Here is a 13076-nt window from a genome sequence, read left to right on the forward strand (position 1 = left end):
ACAAAACAAAAATGGAGTTCCCCGTAAGGTCTCCTGCTCTCATCAGTCATTTAACTCGCCTCCCTGGCCAGGAGCCCTTCAGCTGATGCATGAACCCCACTCTTCAAGCAGAGCCCCACCGTCACCCTTTCCCGCTTAGAAGACTCTCCCTTCTCCCTCCTTCTCTACCCTTCCCTCCCTCTCACTAACTTGCTCGTTCACTCAGTCAGCACGTATCAAGGGCTTATTCTGGGGAAAATAACCCAAAGAAAACCCTAGAGTCAGAGTGCACACAGAGGTATTTAATTTACCTTGTGGTTTCAATAATAAAATAGACTCTTTTCTATGTATTTCAAAGAATGTTCATGTATTTTATAAAATTGATCTTTTTCTATGTAATTCATCTATCACATAAACATGGCAAGATATGTACAATTCAGAGCTAGCGAACTGAAGTTTATTCTGACGGCTTTGATCCACTTTTTCATCACGAAATCACCTACTGTTTGTGTATCCATTAGAGAGTTAAAACCCAAGAATAAAAAAACAAGTTAAATAAATTTTAAAAAATCAAAGTTTTTCATTAGAAAATGTAAACGGAATATTTTTAATTTTAAAAACTATTGGATTTTTACCCTTCTCAGGCATGAAAATGGCAGGAGTGGAGGTTACCTGGCTTGAAATTATAAGAAAAATTTTTTTCAGTGAAATGGTCCAACATCCTCACCATCAGCAACCGTAACCCACTAACCATCAGCTGTGAGCCTCTCACATCAAGATGCACAGCATCCCCGGGGCACCTGGGTGGCTCAGTTGGCTAAGCGTCCGATTCTTGATTTCGACTCCGCTCATGATCCCACAATTTGTGGGATCGAGCCCTGCATCGGGCTCGGGATTCTCTCTCTCGGCCTCTCCCCCGCTCATGTGCACGTGCTCTCTCTCAAAATAAATAAACTTAAAAAAAAAAAAAAAAAAAAAAAGGATGAATGGCATCCCTTTAAAAAGCGGTTGTCTCAAGACGGGACACACTCCAATGACCTATCACTGCCCAACACACACTGCAGTTGCCATCAGGGCACATGGGCAAGCCCCCTGGCCTGCCATACACCAGATTTGTGATTTTATAGTCAGACCTCGTTTTGGACTGAAGAAGTGCTTAACACTATGGCGGGTGTTCAAATACATCCCTGAAAGTCCTGCCAAAAGTAAGAGCTGCAGGGTGCCTGGGTGGCTCAGTCGGTTAAGCGTCCCACTCTTTGATTTCGGCTCAGGCCATGATCTCATGGTTCATGAGTTTGAGCCCCACATCAGGCTCTGTGCTGGCAGTGAGGAGACTGGGATTCCCTTTCTCTCCCTCTCTCACTTGTTCTCTCTCTCTCTCTCTCTCTCAAAATAAATAAATAAACTTAAAAAAAAAAGATCTGTACATTCTGAAGAATTTGAATAAGGATCATTGCAGCTGGTTAAACATCTGGGAAATACGTGTACAATTTTTCAAGGAGACTCTTTTGAAAGGCTCAGCACCCGTGGACACATCAGGTTCTGGGGTTGCTATTTTTTACAAATCAGGCACATCGCTCCTTAGTCACGCTCCAAATTTGGGATGCTGTCACCTCAAACGTTGACGAATAGGTGAGAAAACCTCTAAGAACCGCCAATGCTCACACACTTCATCTCGGGTTAAATTCGCCTCTTTCCAATCTGGGAAACAGAGGCTTACGAGGCACAGTAGAGCAAGTAAGATCAGAGAAGTCCATGTGTGTCGTGGTGTATATACAGGAGCTGCTAATGAGAAATGGTCTTCACTTACTAATCCCTCCCAGCGGGCTGGAGGGATCCTCTAACAGTCCTTGCTTGGGTTCTGTTGCTATGTGTTCAACAGGACCGCATTTTGTAAGCCATTCTAGAAGATAGGCTTTTTCTTTTGTTCGTACCAGCCAAATGCACCACTTCACCCAATTCATCTGAATTAACAAGGATTTGTGTAACAAGCACCTGGCATCAGGATGCTGCTTCGGTACTGCTAATCAAAACACACAAAGAGTGTGAAATGCAAGTGATATATGACAGCCCAGATATTGAACTCATTCCTCCCCAACCTTTCTGCGTGTGCGTGGTGTTGGTGCGGGTACTACCAGGAGGGGGGCAGGGGAGGGCATGGCCAACAGTGAGCAGAAGCACCGGGAGCCAGAAGGCTCAGTTCTGTTCAGATCTGTCACCCGCAGGCCTCCATGTCCTGCTCTGTAAGATAAGGGTCTCTCTCACAGGGTGGCCACGGAGAAACCCCATATGGGTAGGTAAGACAGGGATCCTTCCTGCATTCACTGACAGGGTAACAGATCAGTGAAATGACTTGCGTAAGGTCCGCTGTGCACCCAAGCTTCCTGACTCGCCACATCACTCGCTCGCTCTCTCTCCCAGGTGATTTCCATACCAACGTCAGCACCCATTTACTGATGATCTGCAATGGGCCATGTCCCTAAAGCGAAGGGGTTTGCAGGGTTTGAGGGTGAAGCCGGTAAGAGGAGGTGACATCACACGCCTAAAGGGCTACGTGGCAAAGCCAAGATTTTAAGGTGGTAAATCTTTTTTTTTTTTTTTTAATTTTTTTTCAACGTTTTTTATTTATTTTTGGGACAGAGAGAGACAGAGCATGAACGGGGGAGGGGCAGAGAGAGAGGGAGACACAGAATCGGAAACAGGCTCCAGGCTCCGAGCCATCGGCCCAGAGCCTGACGCGGGGCTCGAACTCACAGACTGCGAGATCGTGACCTGGCTGAAGTCGGACGCTTAACCGACTGCGCCACCCAGGCGCCCCAAGGTGGTAAATCTTAAGGAGCAGCGTGGGTCTGCTCCTGGAGCTCGTTCCACGGTCTTTCCGCTACACGTGCTGCCTCAGGACGGTCAGAAACCTCAGCAAGGTTTATTTTGCAACAGGGATAGCTGTCATTCTCATCAAGAACAGATTTCCTCGGACAACCAGCACGACCCAGTACTTCTTTCTTATCTAACAGTCCTTTTGCTATTTCTGATCAAAACTGAAAAAGTCCAACCAATATGACCCAAGTAGGAAAAGCACCTGATCCGAACCACAAAATCCCGATTGGAAGGACCGAGGATGCAAACTTTAAAAGAAGGCAATGCCTATTTCCCTGCCCCTGCCCCTGCCCCCTCTTTTGGAAGTGCCAGGCTACAAAAACAAAGATTACTTGTAGGGCCCGGGGAAGCTTGAGAGCCAAGGCCCAAGGTCCTGAAATCTGGAGGCCCAGGCCCAAGGGCATAAACTTTACCTCTGTGAAGGAGAGATCTGGCAACCTCCCCAACAAGGGGAGAGTGAACCCGACAGAGAGCTGAATAAAGGGGGTACAATTCGACAAGGCTAACCTCTGTGTGTGGACTTGAGGCCTGTGTCCCCAGTGATCTGCAAAACGAGTTTACATAACAGGCCTTTGTATTGTCCCAGATAAGAGAGAGTAGAGGAGCGGTCAGAATGTTTTAAGGATTTAGAACCGGCTGAGATTTCCTGGGGGACAGTGAGGTGGGCGGGGTGGGGAGTGAGGGGTGGAGGAGGGGCGAGTTAAGAAATCACCTGTCTGCTCTGAGGAGGAAAAATGGTAACAACAGCAATAATAATGTAAGTCCTCATATTTGCAATTCCTTGATTTTATCCGCAACGTCACTTTCAGGATAGACCAGAAATGAGTAACACTGGTTGTCTCTTCTTAGAGGGCACCACAGAGTTGGGGGTCAAAGGGAGATTTTTTTTTTTTTTAACTGTATGCCCTTTTATGTCTTCGAAATTTTGAAATTCTGGACCACGTGGATGGATCATCCATTCAAAAATATGTAAGGGGAATTTTTACACTATTTTAAGTACGTCCATAGTTTTCCAACAGCCCTAAGAAACAAGCAAAGATCATTAGTCCCAACTCAAAAATGAGGAAGCAAGCCATGGGCTCCAAGAAGGGAAAAGGAATTCGCCACGGTTGTGCCAGAGCTGGATGGAAGATTCAGACCTTCAGACTCCTAAGCCAGTGCTCTCTTTCAGAGACTGCACGGTGTGCAAGATGGCGCCCCCAGGTTCACTCTTGAAGTTCAACCTGCATAGCTAGCACCTCAGGAATCCCCATGAGGTTGGGCACAGGAACCTGTCACCCCATAAGGTGCCTTCCTAGCCAGCACAGCAGGCTCTGTGGGCTGTTCAAGGCTGGCTAGATGTTCTGTTAGTGGACAAACATGCTGGAACTCACTGAGGCTTCAACCCTTATTACTGAAAAATCTATGAAATGCCCAAGTCCACATTCTTGTCTCAAAGTGCGGTGGCTGCAACTGCATTTTTACTAGATTCATTAACTTGCAGACTCTGAGGGTCATTATTATGAACTCAGAGGGACTCAGATGGGGGGCGGGTGGGGGAGGCAGGGAGGTGTTGAGTATGAAAACAAGCACTAGGCTTGGGACCCAGGCAGACCCTGGGCTCAAGTCCTGGTTTTGCCACTGACTTGTGTGTAGCCTTGGGCATGCTGGTCACTTCATTTATTTTGGCCTCAGCTTCCCCTCTATTAATAAAAATCAATGCACAAACATGTACTGCACATCATGTGTCTTAACAATGTGCTAGGGACTCATAGGCCCATAAGGCAGACTAGATCCCTGTGCTTCCAAGGAGCTGATACACATCGTACAGGAGGGGACCAACAAACGAGGTAATTTCAAGTCCTAATAAGTGCTATGAACTTATACTGTAATGGGAGAGAGGGTCTAGAAGGTCAGGGAAGGCCTCTCTCTGAAGAGAAGGCATTTGCAGTGGAAGCCAAATAATGAAGCAGCAAGCGGATACAGGAACACGGTATGATAGGCAGGGGGACAGATACAAAGACCCCAAGGCAGAAAGGGCTAGCAAGGCTAGACAGCAGCAAGTGAGGGACAGAGGGAGGGACATGAAATCAGCCCAGGTAGACGGGGGCCCACCTCCTCAGGTAAGGAGTCTGGATGTTATTGTGGTTGCAACAGGAAGTGACTATAGAAATAAGGAAGTCTGATTAGATCTGTGACATTTCAAACAGTTTTTAGCAGAACTTTTCAGTCAAATAGAAACAAGTGGACCCTCAATACAGAAGTGGATAAAAGGAGTATTACTCTGGCTGGGTGAGAAGCCAGAACCTGTAGCCCCTCGGCCTTCCCCCTTCACCCCTGCAGCAGTACCCCACCCCAGCTGCCCTGCCTAGCACTGGCGTTCAGAGGGGCTGGAAAAACACCGGGTGATCTATCTCTGGGTTGTTGGAGCTCTAACAAAAGCCTGTGGCACACGGAGAGGAGGTTTGGGAGATCATGTTGGATGCTTGTTGGAACCCCAACAGCCCCTGGAAAGGTTTTAAACTAAATCCCTGATACGGACACACTTTCTGCAGGAACAATAACAATAAAATCTAGCTCACCAAAGGTTCCAGTTAAAATCACATTGCTGAAACTATAGGGACAGAAAACAGATCGGTGATTGCCAGGGGCTGGGGTGAAGGGAGGACACTGACACAAAGGGACACAAGGGAACTTTCTGGGTCGCTGGAAGTATTCTATATTGTGATTGTGGGGGTGATTATGGGACTGTATACGTTTGTCAAAATTGACAGAACAGCACACCTAAAATGGGAAATGTTTAAGGAGCATAAATTAAACTTTAATAAACCTGGTGAGTTTTTTGAGGGGAGAAAAAAAAGACACCTCCTAGGTGTTTTATGGATGAGGAAACAGACTCAGAAAGCAAAAGTGACTTGCTCCTTCTGAGTCAGTAGAACCCCAAAAGTCCCCCACCCACTACTGCTCACAGTTTTTTGTGTTTTTTGTAGTCTTTTTTGCTCAGTTTTAATTCAAAGCCTCTTTAGCATCCTGGGCCTCAGGTTTCTCTGACTACAAAATGAAGAGATAAATAATTGCCAAAGACTTTCCCACTCCAAACAATCAGATTCTAAGAAGCAGTCTGGTGTAAGGGGAAAGACCTCAGTGCTGTGGAAACTGAAACAGTGGAAGAAAATTCCCACTGCTACCATTACCTGCTGTGTGCCCTGGGGCAAGCCTGTCCTATGCCAGACAGGGTTAATAAGGACACATCTGTAGGGGTGCCTGGGTGGCTCAGGCAGTCAAGCATCTGACTCTTGATTTTGGCTCAGGTCAGGATCTCACAGTCGTGAGATGGAACCCCACGTCAGGCTCTGCGCTAACAGCGCAAAGCCTGCTTGAGATTCTCTCTCCCTCTCTCGCTGCCCCCTCCCCCTCTCAAACACAGCTGTAAAACAGCTGGCACACAACAGACTCTCAACTACCACGTTGTGAGTCACAACAGCCGTCGTAACTACCCAGGGGTTTTACCATCCCCATACTGTTCTGAATGAGGAGGTGACCATAAGGAAAAGAAATCACAAACTGCCCGCGCTGCATTGCATAACCTGTGCCCGGGTACACAGTACACCCTGGGCTCCACCGGGGCACAGGCTGTTATCACACCAGGTAAACAGGAACACACTGCCCCCTCCTTGACCACCGTCAGCACCCAGTCACCACAAACACTTGGGTGCAGGAGAAGGCCGACAGCTCACAGGAACACCACGGCTATTTATGCCTATATTTTAGGCACTCCGCTTTCCCTGTGGCTGCTGGCATCATCACAGGGCACAGACTCATCCAGAGACACACCCCACCCATCCTACAGCCCTTTCCCTCACCATCTGCTCCAAAGGGGTGGTCCCAAATAATGACTCAAAGCTGCCTGCCACACGCTGCTCCTTTTTTCTGCTCTCCGAAAGAAACCAAAACACACAGAAACCGAAAAGACTGTTTAAAAACAACAACCACACACAAACAAACAACAAACGCTTCAGGTAGGGAGTTTCTGCTTCCTCTGGCACATCCATTCTAGGGGCACTGTGGTCATGTAAAGTTTGTTGGCTTACTTTTTCTCCACGGAGAGACAGGAGGTAGGCAACACCCACAAATTATCCCAATTCTGCAGAAACAAAGAGCGAAGTACCCTGGCAAAAGGCAAACATGAGCAGGGCTCCAGCGGCCCAGGGACGCAAAGCACCAGAGCATCAGGCCTCAAGGGACTTCAGTACTCTGGTTCATCTTCTAGAAAACACAGAGATAACAGGAGAAAACACTTGCCCTGTGCCGCCCCTGCCCGGTGCTCTTAAGAGCCGTCCTGGAGATCATGTGAATTCAAAACCATGAAAGAATGGAAAAGATTTCTGCACAGCTCAGTTAAGTAAAGTTACTGGGCAAAAACAATGCTCAGTCCTGGCCACGATCTCCTAACTCTATTAGGGAGAGCTGGCACCCAGGTTAAGAAAACTCTGATTCATTAATCACAAATATTATTTATCAAACCACTGCCAGGACATTGTGGCAACTACATCCTGCTGTTTCTATTCAGAGCCATTGCCAAAGTTTGGTCCTCTCCCCCACCTTCCGGTATCTGTGAACTTTTCAGTTTCTATCAAACTCCAGATGGGGGAGGGGACCCAGTGCTGGCCCTAGTCGAGTAAAGTTCCACCACCAGGTCCACAAAGAGACTGCAGGGAGGCGTGGCCAGGCCGGAAATTCTGACAAAAAGTTTTGGCCCTCCGGTCCTAGAAGCAACTACTTCCTGATCCTTTCTAGTCGTGGAGGGAGGGGGGAAGGGGTAGTTTTCTGGCCGGGTTCTCCCAGCCCGGGGCCGAGCTAGGGCCTTCGATCGCGGTGGGGAAGGGTCAGGCCAACCATGGGCCCTTCTATACCCCGCACTCCGAGGCGCTCTGCTGCCTTCCACCGGCGAAGTTATTTTGGAGCAAAGTGCCCCCAGGGTGTGAGCTCGGGAGGGCAGGGACTCCTCCCCCACACTATCCCCAAACACACACACCCACACCCGCACACACACACCCCAAGGCCGGCGCTCTGCGGACTGAACCTGACCTAGACCCTAAGGCCCAGGCCTGCTACTACAGGAGGAAGGGTAAGGGGAAATGAAAGGGGTTTGTCAGAACCTCAGAACAATCCGGGGCGCTCGCTGCGGTCTGGGGTTGAACCAGCCCTTGCCCCCGCTGGGGGAGCGCGCCTTCCGGGGTCCCTGGTCGACCCCCAGTGCCCGTCGTTGCCCCGGCCGCGCCGCAGTCAGAGAAGGCCAAACCACCCCCCGCGCGGCGACCCCAGGCCGGGCCTCCCACCTTGACCCGCTTGCCCTGGACCTCCAGCGTCTTCATGGTGAAGTCGACGCCGATGGTGCTGCCCTGACGCTCGGAGAAGGCGCCCGTCTTGAAGCGCTGCACCACGCACGTCTTGCCCACGCTCGCGTCGCCCACCAGCACCAGCTTGAACAGGAAATCGTACTGCTCGTCCGGGTCCCCCTGGCCCGGGCCCGGCCCCGCCATGGCCGCGCGGGAGCCGAAGGGCCGGCGCTCCGGACGCTGGGGGCAGCCCGGGCTCACGGAAGCTACGGACCGCCAGGCGACGTGGAACCACCGCAACACCTGAAGAAGGGGTGCAGCCGACTGCCGGCCCCAACCCGGGCCCGCCCCGGCCCCGCCTCTCCGCCCTTCCGCCCCGCCCCCGGCCGGGCCGGAGCCCACCGGCCTAGGCTCCGCCCGGGACTCGCCCGGTCCCTCCTCCGCAAAGCTCGCGGCCGGCCCTCTGCTAGCTCCCGGCCAGTCCGGCCCTCAGGTCCGGCCTCAGCCCTGCCGCGGCCAGGCTCCGCCCCCCGCACGGCCCCAGCCCGACTCTAGCCTCAGCACATCTGGCCCCCCCGTCCCCACTCCAACCTCAGCACTTTGCAGGACAGACTCCGCCCTCAGCCACACCCCCGATTAGACTCCGCTCTCAGCCCCGCCCCGGCCAGACTCCGCCCGCAGCGCCGTTCTTGGCCGCGCCCCCAGCCAGACTCCGTCCCCAGCATCGCTGTCGGCCCCGCCCCCAACCCGACTGCGCGCTCGCCGCGGCCCTAGGCGGGTGGACGAACCCCCTCAGCACCGCTCCTAAGCCTTCCCACAACCTAACTCCGCCCGCAGCACCGCCCCCAGCACTCGTCACGCCCCCCGCCGTCCCGCTAGTCAGCCCGCTGGCAGAAGCCGTCAGGAACAGGCTCCAGGCAACGGTAGGATCTTTGGGCCTGACCCAGCCAAAAAGAACCAAACACTTGGCCTGAGCAGAGGAACATGGGAGGTTTGTGGGAAGCTCTATGGAAGGGCAGATCAGCTCCTGCCAAGATGGTCCATAAACCAGGGGTCCTTGGAGAAATGGAACCCAAATGTCTATAAGAAGCTGAAAATAGATCAAATGGGACCTATCCCCCCAAAGGGCTTCCCGACCACCAAGATGGGAGGGAACTGAGAACACTCTTGCCCTCCAATTCTACTTAGTTCAATAAATTTGGTTAATGCCTACCATGGTTCAGGTACTGTTCTAGGGCCTTTGTTCCTTTCAGTCCACAAAGCAGACAAAAATCCATACCCTCCCCAGTAGAAAAGGAAAGAGGGCTTTTCCATGGCTTAAGGAGACCACAGAGGGCAAGTCCACCAGGGCCAGTACCTTGAGGATCCCTGACCAGCTTTACTGGCCAAGTGGGGAAGAGACTGGATGAGGAGGCAAAGGCAGACCCATGGAGATGTTGGAGGAGCAATTTGTTCTGGAACAGTGTGAACTCTACTCCCATGGTAAATACCCAACAGTGCCAGACAGGAACCCCCAAAGTGCCATGGAAAAGCAATTCTGGGAGCCCAGCTTTATTACATCAGACTGGAGTGGCAGGAAATAGCCTCCATCCTGAGGTGGAAGGAGACAGGATATGGGATGGAGGGCTTCCACATGCTGGGGTTGGCTCTGGGAAACTGGGGCATGTCAAAGCTTAGAACTCTAGAAAATAACATCTGCTCCAGCCCTGAGTGGCTACTCACAGCCACTGGTGGAGACAGGGAAGGGAAAGGTGAGCCCAGGAGCTGGATTGAGCCAAGGCTTAGCTGCTGGAAGCACCGGGAGAGGAAGGAAGAATGTCAACAGTTGCAGGGTGGGGTGGATGAGTGGCTGATGAACTGAACTGGCCTTTTCATTTGCCTTGCCTGGAATTGGTTTGGGGTGGGGTGGGGGCATGTTGGTCTTGCTATGGATTTTGCCAGAAGGCCCAGCCACCACTCGCTTTGGTAGGGTGATGGAAAGGTTCTAAAACCAGACTGTTGCGATGAGGGCTGCATGACTCAGGAAATGTATTAAAGTCCTTAAACTACACTTACCATGGGTGGGGAAGATGGTGTGTTAAGTTACACCTCAATAAAGCTGTTTAAAAAATATCCGCATTTCCTCTTTTTTGGTGGGAAGTTTCTGAGTAGCCGGGTGCCATTTTATCTGAAGTTGAATTATGCACATTTGAAATACAGCAATTCAAATTTAGAAATGTTTTATGATGTCTCACTTAATGCCCCAAATGTGAAATGATGCACATCCCAAATTTTAAAAAATAGGTCAAGAATTTAACATTCTTACAGCTGGGGGGGGGGGGGGGCAGGGGGAATGCTGAGTTTTAACTATGCCGTTGCCACATGGGGGGGCACCAGTCTAGCTGACATGCTGAAGCATGCACTGTAACCCCCACACAGCGTGGATCAGAACTCCTCCCAGTGGTTAGAGAGACAAATGCCATCTTCCCTCTTCCTTAGTTCCTCCCTCCGTTCCTTTTTCATCTTTATCTTTCTTTCCACTGTCACCTTTGGTAAAATATACAGCCTCTAACAATACCATCTTGAGTTTTACTTGTCAGTGCCCAGGCTAGTGCTAAAAATGTGTCCCCAACATACATGAAGGCGAGAAAACACCACAAAGAAGACCAGACACCAACCGTGATACCCTGCGTTAGTAAAGAGTGCTTGGTGCACATTATTAGAATATAACAGAGCAGCAAGGACTGGGCTGGTGATGGCTGAGGACTGGGAAGGCTCCCTCGCAGGGGCAGCCCTCAACCCACCTGGTGGCCAAAAAAATGGCAGCCATCCCACTCTTTCCCCCCTCCCCAAACCCCAAAATGTTATAAACACTGGTCAAATGACCCCCAGGCCTCCCTTGCTTCCGTTGATGGTACCCATTTCACACTTGAGGCTTTGCCTAGAAATAAGGGAGCAATTGGGTCTCAGCACCCCTATGCCAACCTCTACCAACTCCATGCTGCCCTCCCACCCCCTCTGCTACCCCCACACCCAGCTCAGTGCCCCACCCAGCACTGCCCTGGCTTTCTCCCCTGCCAGCTTCTAGTCCCCACAGTCCCCCACCACCAAATAGGCTTGCTGGAAGGGCTCTTATGAGGTCACTCCCCCTGCTCAAATGTCAGTGATGAGCCCAGACCCTCTGGAACACCCACACCTTCAAGGTCCACCCCTCCATAATCATCTGTTCCCCTGCCAGGAAGCCCCTCCCCTGTTTCCCAGACCCTCCAACCTTCCAGTTTTCACAGAATCCTCCAGGGTCCTGCCGGAAGGACTGGTGGGATCAGCCCTGAGCTCACCACTCCTCACCATGCTTAGGCGGAAACCCAGGCTCTGAAGCTTGCAAAAAATACCCTGTGCAGGAACTCTGCCCTGCTCAGTCCTGCAGGAGACCTTCCCGCCACACTTATTTTCAGGGGGAGGTGGGGAGAAATGAAGGAGATGGACATGATGTCAAAATGCCTGAAGGGGCATGCTGCTGCCACAAATCTCCCAGGGGGCCTGTCTCTGCTCATTAGTTAAGTGGTGCCTGCCCAGTGAGGGAAGTGAGGGAAGGCCTGATGTACCCAGATGGGTTCCTGCTGTCACCACTTCGCAGTTCCTGTGAGCAGAGGATGACACACCCCTACTCCATCCTCTCTTGGGGCTTTGGGAGGAGGACAGTAGTAGAGGATGGGGTGGGGGTGGGAACGGGGCAGTCTGTGCAGCATCAAAACCAGCACCTTTGCTTCTCTGAGACAGGCCTGGCCCTCTCATAGCAGCCCAAGGTATCCAGGGCCAGAGGAGAAAGATTTTAATCTCCTCCTTGTTTATAAATTGCTCAAGAGCAGGAGCACAAGGGTCAGGGGGCAGAGTGCAGGGAGGTGGGGGGGTGATGCAGGAAAAGGAGGGCGGTCTGAGGCCTGGGTGGGGCTGGTGTGTCGAATCTTAAAGCAAAACAAGAGGAATATTGACATTTTGCTCAGGAAAACAAGGAATAAGCAAAGGGGAAGGAGGTCTATGGAAATGTATCCATGAAAAATCGCCTCTCTGGAAATGTTGGGCAGAGCCAAAGCCAAACCATGAAACAGATTTTGTCAACAAAATCAAGGTTCCTGAGACTGGTTCCTTTGCCTCTGAGCAATGAACTGGGCCAAGGGAATCACATCCCCACCAATGGTCACACATGCCAAGCCAGTTCCTCTGCTGTTACAGGCCTAGAGTGGGAGACATGCACAGATCTTCCCCTTGGGGCCCCTGGCAGACAAGTAGCCAGGGCCTTCAGGATAGGAAGAAATCTGGGGTTGGGTCCGTCTCAGCCAGTAACACCTGTGCTACGTGCCTCTCTACCCAGCCTCAGTTTCCTCAGACGTGGGACACGAATTCCTGTCCTGCCTGCATCCTGGGAAGCCACCAGGACATCCCAGCTGGGAGGGACTTTGGAAACTGAAGGACAGGAGCAGCGACGCCTGTTTCTGACTGTCCCAGGGGTTCGAAACCTGTGAATTCCATGAACTGAATGACAAGAGGCCGGCCTGGAGCCCTGGGCGTTCCAGAGGGGCCACACCGCAGTCTCTTCTGTGACCTTTTCCAGGGAGAGATACCTGTTGTTTGAATTTCCTGGTGTCCTTGAATGCAGGGCGGCCCCAAGCTTGCATGTGGCCCTTGGAAGAAAAACCCCTAACTGGGTGGTCTGAGCCGGGCCACCACGTGGCCCCCAGAGGCTGTGCTGAGGGCCCTCTCTTGCCTCTGCCCGCACCATGGGACTGCCAGACCCTGGGACAACGTCTTGGGCTTGAAAACAGGGAGAGTGAGGCCAGGGGCCTAGAGGGACTCACTCAAAGTCCCAAGTTGGCTCCTGAGCCCCTGTCCCGGACCAGGCTGGGGCTGGGTCCTAGGTCCCAG

At 51.7% G+C, this 13076-nt stretch overlaps 1 protein-coding gene across 1 annotated transcript in view; it reads right to left on the minus strand.

Moving 5' to 3' along the window:
- Window positions 1–8526, minus strand: part of RAB43 (RAB43, member RAS oncogene family) — a 33210-nt gene extending 24684 nt beyond the window's left edge. The window contains exon 1 of the mRNA XM_042912119.1: window positions 8175–8526. Within this exon, the coding sequence (XP_042768053.1) occupies window positions 8175–8378 (204 nt within the window). The 5' untranslated portion in view covers window positions 8379–8526. The remainder of the gene's footprint in view (window positions 1–8174) is intronic.
- Window positions 8527–13076: the final 4550 nt, after the last annotated feature.

Source organism: Panthera leo, chromosome A2 (genome assembly GCF_018350215.1).
Source record: "Panthera leo isolate Ple1 chromosome A2, P.leo_Ple1_pat1.1, whole genome shotgun sequence".
NCBI lineage: Eukaryota > Metazoa > Chordata > Mammalia > Carnivora > Felidae > Panthera > Panthera leo.